The sequence below is a fragment of the Pteronotus mesoamericanus genome, unplaced genomic scaffold (assembly GCF_021234165.1).
Source record: "Pteronotus mesoamericanus isolate MK-2021 breed Mesoamerican mustached bat unplaced genomic scaffold, CSHL_Meso_final contig_94, whole genome shotgun sequence".
In the NCBI taxonomy this organism is placed as follows: domain Eukaryota; kingdom Metazoa; phylum Chordata; class Mammalia; order Chiroptera; family Mormoopidae; genus Pteronotus; species Pteronotus mesoamericanus.
The window spans coordinates 27,940,014-27,956,961 of record NW_026555285.1 but is presented as its reverse complement, the minus strand read 5'-3'; the positions used below and the strand labels follow the sequence as shown (position 1 = coordinate 27,956,961).

General features: G+C 32.1%; 1 protein-coding gene across 1 annotated transcript in view; it reads right to left on the bottom strand.

Annotated features, from left to right (window-relative positions):
• The window catches only part of PIBF1 (progesterone immunomodulatory binding factor 1), a 177,386-nt gene that overhangs the window by 65,828 nt on the left and 94,610 nt on the right, over positions 1-16,948 (bottom strand). The window contains exons 12-13 of the mRNA XM_054586420.1: positions 16,327-16,477; positions 10,582-10,672 (exon numbers count right to left, since the gene is read on the bottom strand). Coding sequence (XP_054442395.1) covers positions 10,582-10,672; positions 16,327-16,477 — 242 coding nt within the window. The remainder of the gene's footprint in view (positions 1-10,581; positions 10,673-16,326; positions 16,478-16,948) is intronic.

Sequence of the window (16,948 nt, the reverse complement as noted above, 5' to 3'; positions counted from 1 at the left end):
TTGGAAATTGACTTACCATTTCCTAATAATGCTTACATATTAACGGATGAAATATGTAGTCAAATAGTATTTTCAGATGTCAACAGTAAAGACTAATATTCCCACAATTCACAATTTTGAAAGTAACATTAAAATCTCCAAAATCACATAACTGATATATTGATTAGAACAGTAATGGTTTCTACCCTTGTTACATTATGAAACTTGGTTGAAAAGACCACAAGATAGCAATTTACAGCTTTACTCAATTTTTATAAAAATTTCCCATTTATGAACAAATCAAACAATTAGTTGAAACAATAATAAGCTGCGCTTTGAAAAGAATCAGTGTTTACTTCAGGCATCACGATGCATTTTATAATACAAAACAATAGACTTTCTCTTGAAACTAGAGGTGGAAAAGATGTATAAAAAGTGAAAATGTCTATTGTACTGAGTGTAACCTTTAAATTTGGGTTGCCTTAAGAATTTGAACTCACATGAAATGTGAAATGTCCTAATTCCATTTTAAGACACAAAATTAAAAAAAAAGTTCAGCTATAAAATCATTTCTCCTAATTACTGAGGGGAGGGGGAATAGCATAATTGTTTAAAAACTACTAATTATGTTGAGAAAATAAGTTGTTCCAAAGACCGTCCCTGTAATTCCAAACACTTAAAAATTTCATATTTATCACATTTTCATTTGCTGAGTTGACCTATTAATATCTCATTTGCAAAATCCCTTGGAATCCAAGAAGACAGGATGTTTTACCACGACAAGAAGCACAGTATCTTCTTACTTAGTAAAACTATAGGACAAAAACAATTCCATTGTATTTTTAGTATTTTCTAACATAAGGTAAAGGAATGCATAAAAAACGCTGCAAATAATGCTAACTATCATCTTACACAACTATTTCTAAGAACTTTTCTTGCTTTTCCAAATAAAAACGATGAGCTCTGGTAAAAGTTTATAAAGTAAATTAGGTAGCTTACTTAGATATGCTGATTTCTAAGTTTCTATCTTTTCAACTGGCATATGATTTTGCCTTAATAATCAGCTGAAGTTAGAGGTGGAAAAGACAGAGTCCCTGTTTTTTGACAATCATTTTTTATAAAAAACATCTTTACGGATATAAAGTTTTATTGATATGTAATTTATATACCATGAAGTCCACCCACTTAAAGTGTACACCTCAGTGGTATTTTGTATATTTAAAGTTGGTCAACGATCGCTATAACCTAACTGTAGAACATTTTTATTAGGCCCCAAAGAAAATCTGTACCCAGTGGCGTCACCCTCCAGCCTCCCTGCCCAGACCGAGGAACCACTGTCTTCTTTTACAAATTTTTTTAAGGTGTTTACAGTTTTTGGATAGCCCATTCTCTATCCCCTAACCTAAAATACACCAAGTTCTCTTAAATTTGACCGTAAAATAAGATCTCTACAAATAAAATAAGCATTCATGGTAATTTTATATTAAGTTTACATTTTAAGTCTTTTGATTACATGTTTGCAAACATCTGTATTTAATATTATTAGCTATTTTTTAGGTTAACTTAAAAATCTTGACGTTATCTTCATTCATATTTTCATTCTCTCATCCTTCACATGTGGTCAGAAGAAGTCTTCATCTTTCTGTCTCCCGTAAAACAGCATTAGGGTCTTTTTGTATGTAATAATTTCTCAATAAATATACATTTAAAGTATAGACAGACCATACTTGCATAATGCTCAGCACAGAAAAATGAATAACATCAAATGCTATTGCACAGAATCAGTTACAGATTAAATGAAATGGAAGAAAAAGGGATGCAAGAGAACAATGAGATACAAAGGTCATCTATTTACCAAGATTCTGAAGAAGACAATGACTTGAAGTTTAAAAATATTATGTAGCTCATAGGGTTTGAAAGCTTTTTGTTTCGTTTGGAAACTGCATAGTGCTCTTACACAAATATGGTGTGGTACCACTTACCAATGTAAAACATCACATGACAAACACAGTAAATTCAAGAAATTCTTTTTTTTTTAAATCCTCCCCTGAGAAAGTGCTTATTGATTTTAGAGGGAGGGGAGAGAGGGAGAGAAACATCGATGTGAGAAAGAAACATTGATTGGCTGCCTCTCACCCATGTCGTGACTGGGGACCAAACCCACAGCCTAGGTTTGTGCCCTGACCAGGAATGAAACCCAAGACACCTTTTGGTTTACCGTTTACCAGATGACATTCCAACCAACAGAACCGTACTGGCCAGGGCTGAAGAAATTCTCAGCATACTGGTGCTTAAGTCCTTATATCAGGGCTACCTCCTCTTACTAAGAATTTCCCTGATTTTGATTGGAGGATTCTGAATGAGAAAAATCAACTGTAAATAGCAGGGAGACATCTTAGGATTTTTTGAAATGGCTCATAAAAGTGTTCTACAGTGTTCTGATTACTAGCATATGGTACTATGTTACTGAGAAAAACTTCTAGGAACTGGTGCTGTGGGGAATGATTGTGACTATCATTATGAATGTTGGTGTCTTTTATGACGCATAAGGGTTATAATAAGAAAGACACTATGATACCACTGGTCTCCATTTGATGCATTGATCATGTTTTAAAAATTCATTTTTAAGTCAGTTATAAGGATAGCAGAATACATCTCACAGATATATCAGAAACAATTTTAAGGTCTCAGGTTGCTCTAAATGACCCATTTCACCCATGATGTCATAGGGGGGAAAAGGAAACAAGAAGAATAAGAATAAAACATAATAATTTTTTCTTTGAAAGTTTTATATTTAAGCACAGAGAACACACAGGAAAAACAAGAAGTATAATTTTTTATCATTATAATACTGCAATTAAACAAAAATGATAAGGAAATTAGCAATTTCTTTTTGATCATCAATACCAATGACTGAAGAAAAGCAGGTTGAATTAGAACATTCATTAATGAATTCAATAAGATATTCATGAGTGCTTTCTTTTAGCAAACATTTATTAAGTCTATAACCTATATAGTTATTGGGAATACACAATTTCTACTGCAGGGTATAACATTCTACTGAGAAAGATAGGCGAATAAAAAAATTATTGTACTATGCTAAATTCTATGAAAGGTCACTCAGGAAAGAAAACTAATACTTATTAGTCTGGTAAGAAAGCAGAGAAATAGCATCCTGGGTAGAGGCAAAAGCCTAAGTAAAGGATGATCTGCTGGAGAAAAACTATAAGCAGTATGTTATTGATGGATAAAACATACAGCATGTAGTGAGGGTTGAAGCTAGAGAGAGATCGGCAGGGATATATGATGAAAGGCCTTGCATGACAAGCTGAGTTTAAATTTTATCCTTAAGTTGGTTAGGCGTGACGTGATCAGGCCTGCACTTGAAAGAGTCCTCTATCAATATTGTGGAGGATGGCTCAGAGAAGGAAGAACATGGGCCCATTGAAAGGCTTATCGTTTAGACCGGTGGTCTCCAAAAGTAGTTACATGCAAAAAAATCTGTTGGAGTGTGGGAAATACTATTTACATTTATTTTACTATTCTGTATCTTCAGGTTTTAATTTTCTGTGTAGGTTTCACATTATAATATGTACTGTATTGCTTACATGGTAATACATACATGTAACCTATAAATATAAATACATGTTTATCAATGAGTGCATGCTCAATTTTTTTCCCACAAGGGATTTATATCAAAAAGTTTGGAGAGCACTTTCTAGACTGATTTTGTCCAACAGAAATATAGTGTAAGCCACACATGTAATATAAAATTTTCTAGTAGTTACATTAAAAATAGTACAAAGCCCTTATTGCATATGAAATGAAAAAAATTACTCAAAGTAGATCAAAGACCTAAATATAAGAGCTAAAACAGAGAGGTAAATCTTCATTCATGTGCATTTGGCAAAGGATTTTTAGATATGGTACCAAAAGTACAAACAGCAAAAGGAAAATTAGATAAACTAAACTGCATGAAAACTGTAATTTGTGCTTCAAAAGACACTATCAAGAGAGTGAAAAGGCAACCCATGGAATAGGAGAAAAATGTCAAATATGTATCTTAATAAGGGTCTTGTAGACCCAAATTAGAGCATTCACAACAGTGGCTTGCCTATGCAAAGTTCTAAATAATTGCATGCATACAAGTTTGCACTCCTGGTACTGTGAGCTCCTTGGAGAGCATTATGACTGGGTTAGAACACATTTGCATTATAAATTTCCACACATTCCTCTTGAAAGGTTGTACAAATTTATATTCTCATAAACTAGTATAAATTCTCCAAGGACAGGCATTTTTGTTTATTTTGTTCTCTAATGTATTCTAAGTGTCTTGAATAACACTTGGTACAATAATTACTTGTTCAATAATAAACTATTGAATGAGTGAATTTTATATAAGACCTCCAGTTTGCTTTATACCCTAACCGGCACTGGATATCATCAATCTTTAAAAGTTTTCTTAACCTTATAAATAAACAATAGAATATTATTTTAAATTAAAGTTATTTATTTGTGAGGTTAAAGAGCTTCTTACATGTTTGTCACACATTTGTATTTCTTATTTGAGTTGATGTTTATACCCTTTCTTCACCCACTTCCAATCTTACCTATATGGTTAATTCTATTAAATTATTTAAAATTATCAAGGCCTTCTACACTATCAAATGAATCAACTTTATTTCCCACTAGTATCTACTCTACTTAATGTCCACAAACATGGTTTGTATATTTCTTCCACCAAACCTCTACTGTTCCCCCAGCCTGAAGAAGATAGGGTATTCCACTGCCTGGGAGCCCCCTTTTACTTAAAGATGCCCTCCAAGTTCTGCTTCCTCCACTTCTAACCAGCCTTCACTGATCTCTTTTTCTACAACACAGTGCAGCACCAAAATGATAAATTTCTGGATGTTTCTTGATTATTTTTTCATGTGTGTATATCTTTTCTCCCCCAATAGAGGCAACTTATATGAAGAAAGGGGTCTTATCTTCTATAGTATGTAATGAACAGAGTGGGTACCTAATACATTATTTCCTGATTTAATTTGTTTTAAGTGAATTTTGTTCAGATGAATACATTTCGAGAAACCATATTCCAAGGTTGCAGAGTCTAAATATTAAAGTACAACTCATGCTCAGCATCTAGGCATTGAACTAGTAATAAGTACCTAAAGTTAATAAGGAAAGAAAGCACTAGCCACAGTTACCAATTTACTTCTTCCATGTTTCAACCTCCTAAATCTTTAAACGTAGCATATTGTGGTGGGTGATTTGCTGCTATAGGTGGATTCTGTTTAGAAATATTGGGTATTAGACATTGCAAGAGAGCAGGGGGAGTTTAGTGTAACTGAAATTCAAAGCAAGACAGATGAAGAATTGCAACTAGAGCCTGTCTCTTTAAGTACAACGCATATAAAATAAAAACAAACCCTTTCCACATTCTTCATAATGAGTAATGATGAATGTAGTCAGGGAAAATGACTCCTGCTGAAGCTTATTTATTTATCTTTTTGCATAGAACATCTTGAACTCCTCAAGAAAGCACAGCTTTTTCAAGCCTGTCTACGGAGACACTGAAGTAGGTATCACACACAATTCTTCTTTGTAATTATATTAATTGCCATGTGATTTTTACTTGTAAGGATTACGATTCACATTAAGTGAAACTAACACAACAGAGTATGGTTTTGTACTTAAATGTTAAACCAAAATTTCACCAGTCATCTGGTAAAATGATTCGGCTAAGAGTTATCTTTTTGCTCTCTTACCACTTCTTGACTCCAAATAAAAGCTACTCCCTTGGATCGGTCAATGATGGTCAGTTCATCCAATTACATACAATTTCACAATAATTAGCCCAGCCAGTGTGAACATGGCAGACCTCTGTTTGTATCTAAGATGTCAAAGCACAATGGAGGACTGATGGCTCTGTCCCCAGTCCCTCCATGGTTCTCTTAGTATTATCAAAACTTCAAATAAATAAGTGTACTTATTTAGATACTTGCTAATTAGTTACTTGGTCTGAAATAACAGTTGGCTTTTTAAACCTTTTTCAGTTCTAGCAGGCCAGAGTTCTGTCTCTATAAGCACAGCATGAATAAATGGTTTTTAAAAAGGGCACCTTTGCCAGAATGATTCCAGCTTCAGAATGCTTCATGTCAGTCCTTGTACTGCCTGCTGTTGGCATGTTATGCAAGTCTTTCTGTAGTTTCTTCCATTGGTTTGAACTTTCAAGTTGGTCATAAACAGACTAGCATTAACCTATTAAAGGACCCATCCTAAAACCAACTCATATGAAATAAGCACAGCTTCCCCTAAGGACAAAAATAAGAACCCAGTCCTGGCTGTGTGGCTCAGTTGGTTGGAGCTCCATTCTGTACACACAAAAAAAAGGTTGCGGATTCAGCCCTCAGTCAAGGGGCATATATGAAGCAACCAATTGATGTTTCTCTCCCACATCGGTATTTCTCTTCCTTTAAAATCAATAAAAATATATCCTCAAGTGAGGATTAAAAAAGAAAAAAAAAAGGGAGAACTCATACATATGAGAACACAGGAAAGGAAAACAAATTTTTGTTACACACAAAAGTTTGCTAGAGGAAATAAAAAGTTTCCTCTGTTTTATTTTTTCCTTTGTAATGAAGCTCAATCAACTGTGAAAATTTCAACTTAAAGTACTTTATAAAACTAGACAGAAACCCAAATAAAAGGTCTATAGTATGCGGTAAATCTTGCAATTTGAAAGAGACATCTCTTTAGGCAGAGCTGCCAAAACAAACAGAGAAGCACACACTAAGACCACGTTAGAGCCTGGGTGTTGCCCAGGTTAAAGAGCATAACCAAAACATGTAACCAGAAAATCTTGTTTGCTATTTTCAAACTAATCATGACCGAAACAAAAACATTACTTCAGATTCTCAAGTTTAGTCAAGTCAAGAAAGGCCCATTTTCTTTTAATCTACTTGAATTGTATAAGCCCTTTTAACTTTCCACAATGTTGGTCAGAAAAAGTTTAACACAATATTTAGTTATTGTCCCTATCTCTATTGAAACTTTAAAATGTGAGTCACCTTATTTACTAATTATAATGTATTTTACAGGCATTTTTGGGAGTTATTTTTCAAACTAATTTTGAAAAGTTAATTTTTCTACTTCTTTATAGGAGACTGGCATTATACTATGTCTTAAGAAACTGACTGGTATCAAAGAAAATGAATCTCAAAACTAGTTTCATAAACAGGGTGTGTCTCTACTAATTATTTCAAGAGGTCTCATTAAAGTTTTAAAACGCAATTGTTACAAATAAAAACTCAAATTGTGCCTACTCAGTTTTTTGAACACTGGCTTTTGCTCTAAAATCAACTAGGCAATTTAATTTGAGAAACATTAATTGGCATAACAAACATACATTTATTGAACTCTATGCCAGACACTTGGACCTGTGGATTCATTTTCTCATTTTAATATCATAATACAGTTTGGGGAGCAATAGGCAACTAGTGAAAAATTTCAGTGTCTATCCACTTTATTAGCAGCAAAATGGCACTCAAAAACAGAGGGCCTAAAAATTAAAGTTTTGCACAACCAATAAAATTTACATTTTTAAAGAATATTAAATTACATAAGAAAATGTTTAGGGTAGAATTATAAAATAAAAAATTCTAAATTATATACAATAATATCCTAAATATGTAAGAAAAACATATATCTGTATACATTTTTGAATAGTGTCTTTGAATGGTAAAATTACCAGGAATTTTCCTAATTTTCTAAAATAAACCTGCATTATTTTTATAATCAGTAATCCCCCCTATTAAGTGTTATTAAAATAACTAAATCTGGTTTTTGAATATATGAGATTTTAAGTCAAATTTAGTATGAACAGAATATTGTGTAGTAGTTAGGAAATAAGTTCCTTTGAAATTTTAATATATTTTTGGTAAAGACTGAGGTATAATGAAGACTTTATTATGCAAATATGTCATTTACTGTTCTAACTAAGCTGTTCTATAATACAGCTTAGGTTTCCACTGCTTTAATCTCAAATGTGAAAATTGAATATAGATTCTCTCAAAGGTTATATTGCTTTTACCTTAAATTAAACTTGAAGAGAGCACAAATCTACTGACTTCTTTGCAAATATCCATTAAGAAATCAAATACGGACTCTGCAAACTTCAGAAATGCATCAGACCCTAAACAGGAATCTTCTGTGCCACTGATCAATTTTGTGCATACAGTAGGCACTCAATAAAAGTTGTGGAATGAATGGGCAAAGGAATGCATAAATGTCCTCTTTGCGTATCAGGACTTACTTTCCCTTTGCTCAGTTTAGATGACCTGAGAAGCACTTCCTCAAAATAACCCTCTGGTTCACCATGAGAAGAATGCCTGGCACCAGCTGGTAGGAGATATTAATAGTATGCCCATTAGGCACTTGTTCAAGGCACAGAGATAGCTCAGTGATAAAATCTTTAGAAGTATTTTTTTTTAGAAGTATTTGGACAGTTAACATTATTGGAATATGAATCAGTTGTGGTTCCTTAAATCTTCAGTCTTAATTTTAAGAAATCAACATTGGTTTTGGAATTTCCTTTAAAAAAATAAGCAATAATTGCATTCAATTTTGGAGGAACTCAGTATTTGGGCTGAAGAAAGAAAGCTTAAAACAGCAAAATTCTTTTTTTTTTTTCTGTGACAAGATTCTTTTGAAGGATTTAGATGCTAAAACTGAGAAGAGAGGTCCTGCCTGGGGAGCTCAGTTGGTTAGAGTGCCATCCCAATACTCCAAGGTTGGGGGTTCCATTCCTGGTCAGGGCACATACAAGAAGCAACCAAGGAATGCATAAGTAAGTGGAACAACAAATTGATGTCTCTCTCTCTCTCTCTCTTTCTCTCTCTTGAAAATCAATAAATAAAATAGAGAAGAGAATGGATTTGTTCCTTCAAATTTCAATATTCAGTATTTTAGCCATCATTTACCACTGATAAAGAAGTCACTTGTCCATAAGGCTATGTTTTTATTCTTCCCTAGGCAGCATAATGCTCAAAAACAGAGATATGCTGAAAATTACAAAGTATCCTAGGTCACCTTTAGTGATCTTTGGAGGGACTTGAGGAAGAATGGGAAAGGGATGGGACTATAACCGATTTTTCAACTATATAATCTAGAAATTCTTGTATCTTTACTAGACAGAATTAACCATTCCAGCTACAAGTTGGTAGTTGCTACTAATCTATACTAATCTAAAATTTTCCAGATATTTCGTTTAATCAGCAAGCAACAAATCCTAAGCATCCTTTTACTTCTCATAAAATGGTCTACATCTTATATCACTTTAGATAGCCATGGAGACATTTTATTCTCTAAGTCATCGCTTCAACATTTCTACAAAAGTATTGGTGTTAGGATGGATTGTTTTTGTTAGTGTGTAATGTCTCTAAAGATTTAAATCAATTCATGTTAAAATAAAAGATAAACAAGCAGGTATGAGTCCTCTAAAATTCACATCAAGAGACAATTCTACCAGGTATCTACAAGGTAGAGACAGTGGGGAATAAACAAGAATAAGATGTAGTTGCTGACTTTGAGGAACTTTGAATCTAGCTGAAAAAATATTATGGGAAATGAGAGCTAATGAGATAAGAGAAATGCTCTATTGTACAGTATAAAAAAATCATGTTTATAGGCAGAGATATACACTACTCGCAATCTGTGTAAAGAAGCAAGTAAGGCTAGGGAGGTAGGGCCACACGGAAGGACTTAGAAATCTGTAAGAAATCTTTGACTTGAAATGATAGTGAATAAGGCAGTGAGATGTTTTTGTAAAGCAGGATGAATTTAGGTCAGCTAAAGGAGTTAGGTCAACTAGAAAACTGATTAATAGAGGTGCAATTTTCTCTCAGTATACTTTTAAACAATATCTCACGAGATAACTAATGGATCTTTCAAAATTATCTTGATCTGGCCCTGTCTGGTGAGTGTCATCTTGACACACCAAGGTTATGGGTTTGATCTCTGGTTAGGGCACACGCAAGAATCAACCAATGAATGTGTAAATAAGTAGAACAACAATTTAATATTTCTTGCTTTCTCTAAAATCAACAAATACTAAAAACTTTTTTCTTGGTCTTCAAAAAGTCTTTTACAATTTCAATTTACAATATTTGTACTCTATCTCCTGACCTCTCTCTTTTGCTTGTTCAGGTATATGTCAAGGATTGCAGGCAGGTGAATAAAAACAAGAGGAAAAAATAATGAAGCATAATTAATGAACTTAAACCTGAAGATTATTGGTACAAAAGCATTTGATTTGTAACCCAACTGAAATTAATGTGAAAATAAAATGGTGTCATTATCACTGAATCTGATTCTGGAAAAATTCTAACGTATGCTTCTATTCTATGGACCATTAACTTGACTTATAAATACATAAAATGCACGATTATTACTTACTATGTTTAATTTTGTGAGCAATTTGATATTTATGCATACTGAGAATAAAGTAACTATTTTGTTATGCAACTCAACACACTATCAAAAAGGATAATGTCATTATATTTAGCTTGATTGATAAGTAAAGCTAATACAGATCGATTTTACCTTTGTTTTAGTCGTCTTTTGGCTGTTGTGGGAACATTAGCACCATAACCATAGGAAAAAAGAACCCTTTCAGCTTCATCTTCATTTTCAACTGGAAAATATTAAAAGTGTATGATGTAAAATAACTTTTTTCTTAAAAAGCACAGGAGAAGTGAAAAATAAAAGAGGTCATAGTCATGAATGAGGCAGTATGAGAACATTAAAAATGCATAATCTTAAACAGGCCATTTGTAAGTAGGAGTATATTTCTTAGGGTATATGCTTGTTTGTATCTGTTCCATTTACTTTTTAAAAGGTATAAAGGATTGCATCATATGACACATTAGGCTTTCTTGTTATAAATCATAATAATACAAATGTATTATTCTAAATGACTCAAAGTCTTTCTGCATGAAAATATGTAATTATGGAAAAGTAATAACATCTTATTATTTTCTTTTTGATAAAGAAATGACTTTATCAAAATCAGTTTTTAATGTGAAAAGATGTTCATTATTTTATCAGAAGAACAGCTTTATCTTAATTGGTAATAAAAAGTAAGCACTTAAATGGGATCCTCTGCAAAGAAGACGTGCAGTACTAAGAATCTAAGAATGTATTGATGGCCTTTTTTTTTTTAATTACAAGACAGTTTCAGCAAAACCATTTTCTTCTAAAATGTGCTATTGTCGAAAATAGCACTTCACAAAAGGAATTTTAACTAACAGGTTAACATTTTATAGTTAAAAAGTTTAAATGAAATGATAATTTTACTGTAAGTTGGGATTAAAAATTTAATCAAAGGCCATAAAAAATTTACTAGTGCAAATAAAAGTGGTCAATGGCATAAAACAATTCTATAGTTTTAATCATCAACATTATTTTAATGCGAAAAGAGAAACTTACTTTTAGAAGTTTTTCAGATTTATAACAAAGCCACATATTTTCTATTAGTAAGTGAAGCTAACTTACATGCAGGTCTGTCACTATAATAGGCACTTACTTGTTGAGTTATCCCTCTATAGTAGAGAAAAATTTTAGGAATATTTCTAAGTGTTGTCCTTCAATTTTGTCCCTGTTTTTCAAGATGAACCAAGATTAGTTTTCAGAGGTAGAATTGTTAGTTGTGAGGAACACAGGGAAACAAGAGGTGATAATATGCTATTGGCAATAGTGTTATTAGCGATCATGGCTTCAGATCCAAATAGAGTTCTCCCATTCAGCTCTATCAGAATTAGAGCTGGTGTTATATACCTATCAGACTCTTGTCTCTCTTAAATAGTTCTAAATCCAGAAGCCAGAAGGGTAAATTTAGTTTTAACATCTTAAAATGTTAACTAAACACCTATCTTAAAAATCACCTATCTTAAAAAAACATCAAATATTGATGGGCATCTTAAATTTGAGTGTAATAGTTATTGGATTAATTACTCATGAGATAGCTATTCTTGTGGTGATTTAATTACAGAAACTGTATTATACAACATGGTAAATGGCCATCAAAAGATATGAATACGCCTTAGAAGCACAGAGCAACTATATCTCAGTGCCACTATTTTTCTCATGCTTAAGAATTAGGAAGGCGTGGAAAGGTTGACATTCATAGAGAAGGTGCAGGAGGGAATTACACGTGTAAAGTCACAGCAGTGTGAAGTTTTAGTAATAGTAAGAAAAATGGCTGGAGTTAGTCGGGAGTACAAAAGTAGGTTTACTTCTAACTGTGAATGGGACTTGTTTGCTAGGCTAAGGAGAATGAAATTTATTTTATAGTCAATAAGAAATTAATACAGGTAGGTGACGTGATCTACAGATTTTTGTTGTTGATGCTGATATTGTAGAAAAAAATTTCCCATAACGGGGAAGAAAATGGCCTAGGTTGGCACCACAAAGACTCCTCATAGGTTACACTAGTAACCAGTTGATGGATGGTCCATAGTAGCAATGAAGGATGGGAAAAAAGAACCTGGATTCTATACAACTAAACACATGTAAAGGTGAGATGAGCCACTAGATAGAATAAGGGAGGAATCAAGACTGACAAAAGCTAGTTGGGTAATCAGACACACTTTAACTGTATTAACAGACTAACACAAGAGAGTAAGTTTCAGGGAGGGAAGAGAAAATATAAATAATGTTAGATATTTAAGAACTGCAGGAATTCTATACAGATCTATGGAAATTGTGGAAAGAGGTAAGACTATCCAGAACAGAAGAGAATGAGAGGGAAAAAAAAAAATCCCTGGGAACTATTAGAGTTAGATAGAAGAGACAACAAAAGTGATGGAGAAAAAACAAATCAGAGGCAGGTGATTCAAGAAGCAACAGAGGGGGTTTGAGAACTATGACAAATGCCTAGCAGAGGATTCAAGTAGGATGAAGAGAGAGTCCCTGAATTTGACAACCAGAAATCCGATTTTCATTTTATATTTGAATTTATTTAGCTTTTAGGCAATATTTGTACTTTTAACAATTTAATGAGATGTGGAAAACTAAACTCCTCAAATATCCAAATAACATTTACTTGATTATAAAAAGCAATTCAAGTGTCAACAGGATACTGTAATTTGCCATGGTTACACTTCAATATATGAAGTCTAACCATCCTTGTGTTGGCTAAGTTAGCTGAATTGGATGGTAATCCCTTGAGTATTGTACACATTGTAGTACTTAAGCAATGTTTTGTGCTTACATCTTTGAAATTTTGGTTAATCAATATGTATTCATTATACATTAATAAAAATATTATAATTTCCAATGTGAATGGATAGAGAAGAGCTTAGCTTCTTGATCTTTCAAGTACAAGTAAATATGTTTTATTCTAAGATGGTTTTAAATGGCTTATACAATATCATAACAAAAAGTAATTTCTATATTTCTTCCAAAAATTTTATTTAAAAATATTTACACATACAGAAAAGCTGAAAAAGGTGAACAGTGTACACCCATATATATAATATCTGGATTATAAATTAAACATTATACTATATTTATTTATCACACATCTTTCCATCCTCCTAACAACCTATAAATCTATTTTATTTTTTGTGTGTAATTCAAAATATGATGCAAACGTCTAGTTTAACATGTAAATCGTCAACTACAGTTTAATATTTCTTTGGAGTTCTTTTGTAAAAAATACCACTTACATATAGTAGAAGGTATAAATCTTAAGTATACCTGTTAATTTTACTTACCACTGTATTGTGATTGTTTTGTAATTAGAAAATAATTCTTCTCTTTGTGATCTTTATACTTTTTTCTTTCTTGTCTTATATTACTGCTAGAAGTTCAATTACAATGTGTAATAGAAGTTATAAAAATATAAATCCTTGCCCTGATCTCTTCTTTAAAGGGAAAGCACTTAATATTTCATCATTAGGTATGATATTATAGCAATAGATTTTTTTTTGTAGATATTCTTTATTGGATTGAGAAAGTTTTTTCTATTAATTTTTTTTCAACAGAAGGGCATATGCAAAGTTATAGAGCTAAGACAGAGTATAAAACTTTCAAAATAATATGATATGCTATGAAATGGTAAGGCATAAAAAGTTGAAAGATAAATGAGTCTAATCATAAAAAAGTCAAGCTATGGAATTTGACTTTTAAGATGACAGGGGCATTCAAGCCAGTGCATGGTATGATCAAACCCGTATTTTACAAAGGTTGCTTGGACTCCAGTGAAGAAATGAAGATACATTTGAAAACTATTGCAATGAACAGACATTGAAAATGGAAAAAAGACAATGATACAAATGAAATAACAGTTTTTCTTAAGCCTATTAATATATTCTTTACAATAAAATGTTCCCCAAATAGATTCAAATTTAATGTCAACTCCAAATGATGTTAAAATGCACTTTTATAAGAAAGCCACTATTATTTCTCACCTTTAAACACAAATAATGTACTGTAGCAAACACTGCAGTCAATAGTGAAATGTTCATTTAAAATATTCCCTTAGAGTCAGGGGCAACACAGAAAATAAAAGTACGAATCGGGGTCAAAGATTATAACATCGTATATTCAAAGAATGTCTATCTGTTGTTCAGGACTCATTCAAATGCTATCTTTTCTCTTAGGTACTCCTCACCACAAAGGCTGAATTTACTGAGGGTCTCTTTTCTGTACTTTCACCAAGGACTGCCTATCTCTTGCTAATAGCACTTAGCTCACTTAATTATTTGTTAACATGTTTGTCTCTCCCAGTAAACAAGAAACTCCTATAAGCAAGCATTATTTATGAAATATCTTCAGATCCAGACACATGTAAACAATTAACACTGAATGAGTGAACTGAATAAAAGATAAAATTGACCACAGTGAACCAATTTTTTAAAAATCTCAACTACTAGAACCAAAACTAAGTTTTAAAATATAAAATATTCTTTAGCCAATACTTGATATTACCAATATTTTTAATACTCATTAGTCTGATTGTGACAATGATGTTATTTTAATTGTTCCTTTACTATTTGTTGAAACTAAACCTGTTTTAGTATATTTCTTGCCTATTTCTATTATTTAAAAAAAATCTTTAAATAACTTTTTGGTATTCTTTACCCATTTATTGAGTAAAGTTTGTAGAACTCCCCTCCCCGCCAAAAAAATACCTATTAATCATATTTTAGATGTGTTGCAAATACTTCTCTATTTTATTCCTTGTCTTTTAACTTTTTTTATATGTATATTACTATAGTTAAATGTTTAATATAGTCATATTTCAATATTTACTTTATAGCTTCTGGGTTTGAATATTTTACTTCAGGTCATGGAATATATTAGTTTTATTTTCTTCTAAAACTCCTTAGGTTCTACATATTGATTTTTAACTCACCTGAATATTTCTTGTATAATGTGTGAAATAGGGCTCAATACCTGTTTTATTTCAAGTAATAATGAATAATATTTGTTGAATAAGCCTTATTTTACCCATTGACTTGAAATATCAACTTAATCATATATTGTTAGACAAATATATATGTTTGTCTCTAGAATGCTCATTATATTTCATTGATCTACTTGATTATTTCTGTGCTTATGTCATGTTGGTTTAATTGCTGAGACTTTATAATGGTTTTAAATTTTTTAAATATTTTATAATTAACTCTGACATTTAAAAAATAAATAAAATCAATCTGCATTTAAGAAAGAAAGAAAGAGAGAGAGAGAGATATGGAACTCCTATCTTTTGTGACAACATGGATGGAACTGGAGAATATTAAGCTAAGTGAAATAAGGCAGTTGACAAAAGACAAATACCGTATGATCTCACCTTTAAGTGGACTCTATTCAACAAAATAAACTAATGAACGAAATAAACCACAGGCATGGAAACATGGAGCAGACTAAAAGTGGACAGAGGGAATGGGGAAGGAGGACAATGGTGGAAAGAAGGGGAAGGAACTAGACAAGGAACATGTATGAATGACCCATGGACATGGACGACAGAATGGGAATTGACTGTGGGAGTGGGGGGTGGGGGTGGGATAGGTGGAGAGGGGTAAAAGGGTAAAAAATTGAGACAACTGTAATAGAATAAACATGATTTATAAATTTAAAAAAATTAAAGTAAGAATCTTTAAAAAATAAAATAAAATATTCTTTAAAAAAAGGTCACCAATTATACTTGAAAGAAATATACCAAAGCAGTTTTAGAAAAAATACCAGGTTTCTTGGTGCTTCTAATTAAAAGAATAACAATAAATTAAAAAAGAAAAGAAAAAGCTGTGTGTGTTTGGGGGTGTGTTTGGGAGGCAGGCTTACTTTCTGCAGTTTGGATTATTATTTCATCAAGCTCTTTTTCCAATTTCTCATAAATGTCTAGTCTTGCCTGATGCTCAGAGTTCTGTGCCTGGAGTTCAGTAATGCGTTTTTCAGAAGAGGCTTGGAGACTATAAAATTCTTTAGTTAAAACCTGATAGTGAGAGAAAAAAATTGCAAAGGCAAAATTAAGTAAGTTAACAGTTAAGACAAAAACATAATACAAGAATACATTTTTCTCTTTTTAATAATTTATATATGAAGAGAAAATAGTTCAATTGAAATGACTGAGAAAGTAAAATACAATTATTTCTACAGAAAACAATTCAGTTGTTTTTAACTGAAAATTACAAAGCACCTTATTACATAATTTAATAAAAAACAAATTAAAACTCAAACAGTTATAAGAGTCAGACTAGCATCTGCTTGTTAGAATTCAAAAATGCAGTAACACCGTGCTTATTTGGTGGCCATTTATCTATAGATCACAGCCGTTTTGAGAAACAGCTTCACTTAGGAAGCTGTGTGCAAAGAGATATACTCATAACAAGCCTTTCAGTTTCCCGCCAGAGCTTATTTTATCTACCTTTGCCATATTTCTAGTAAGATTTTTGGTTTCTTGAAC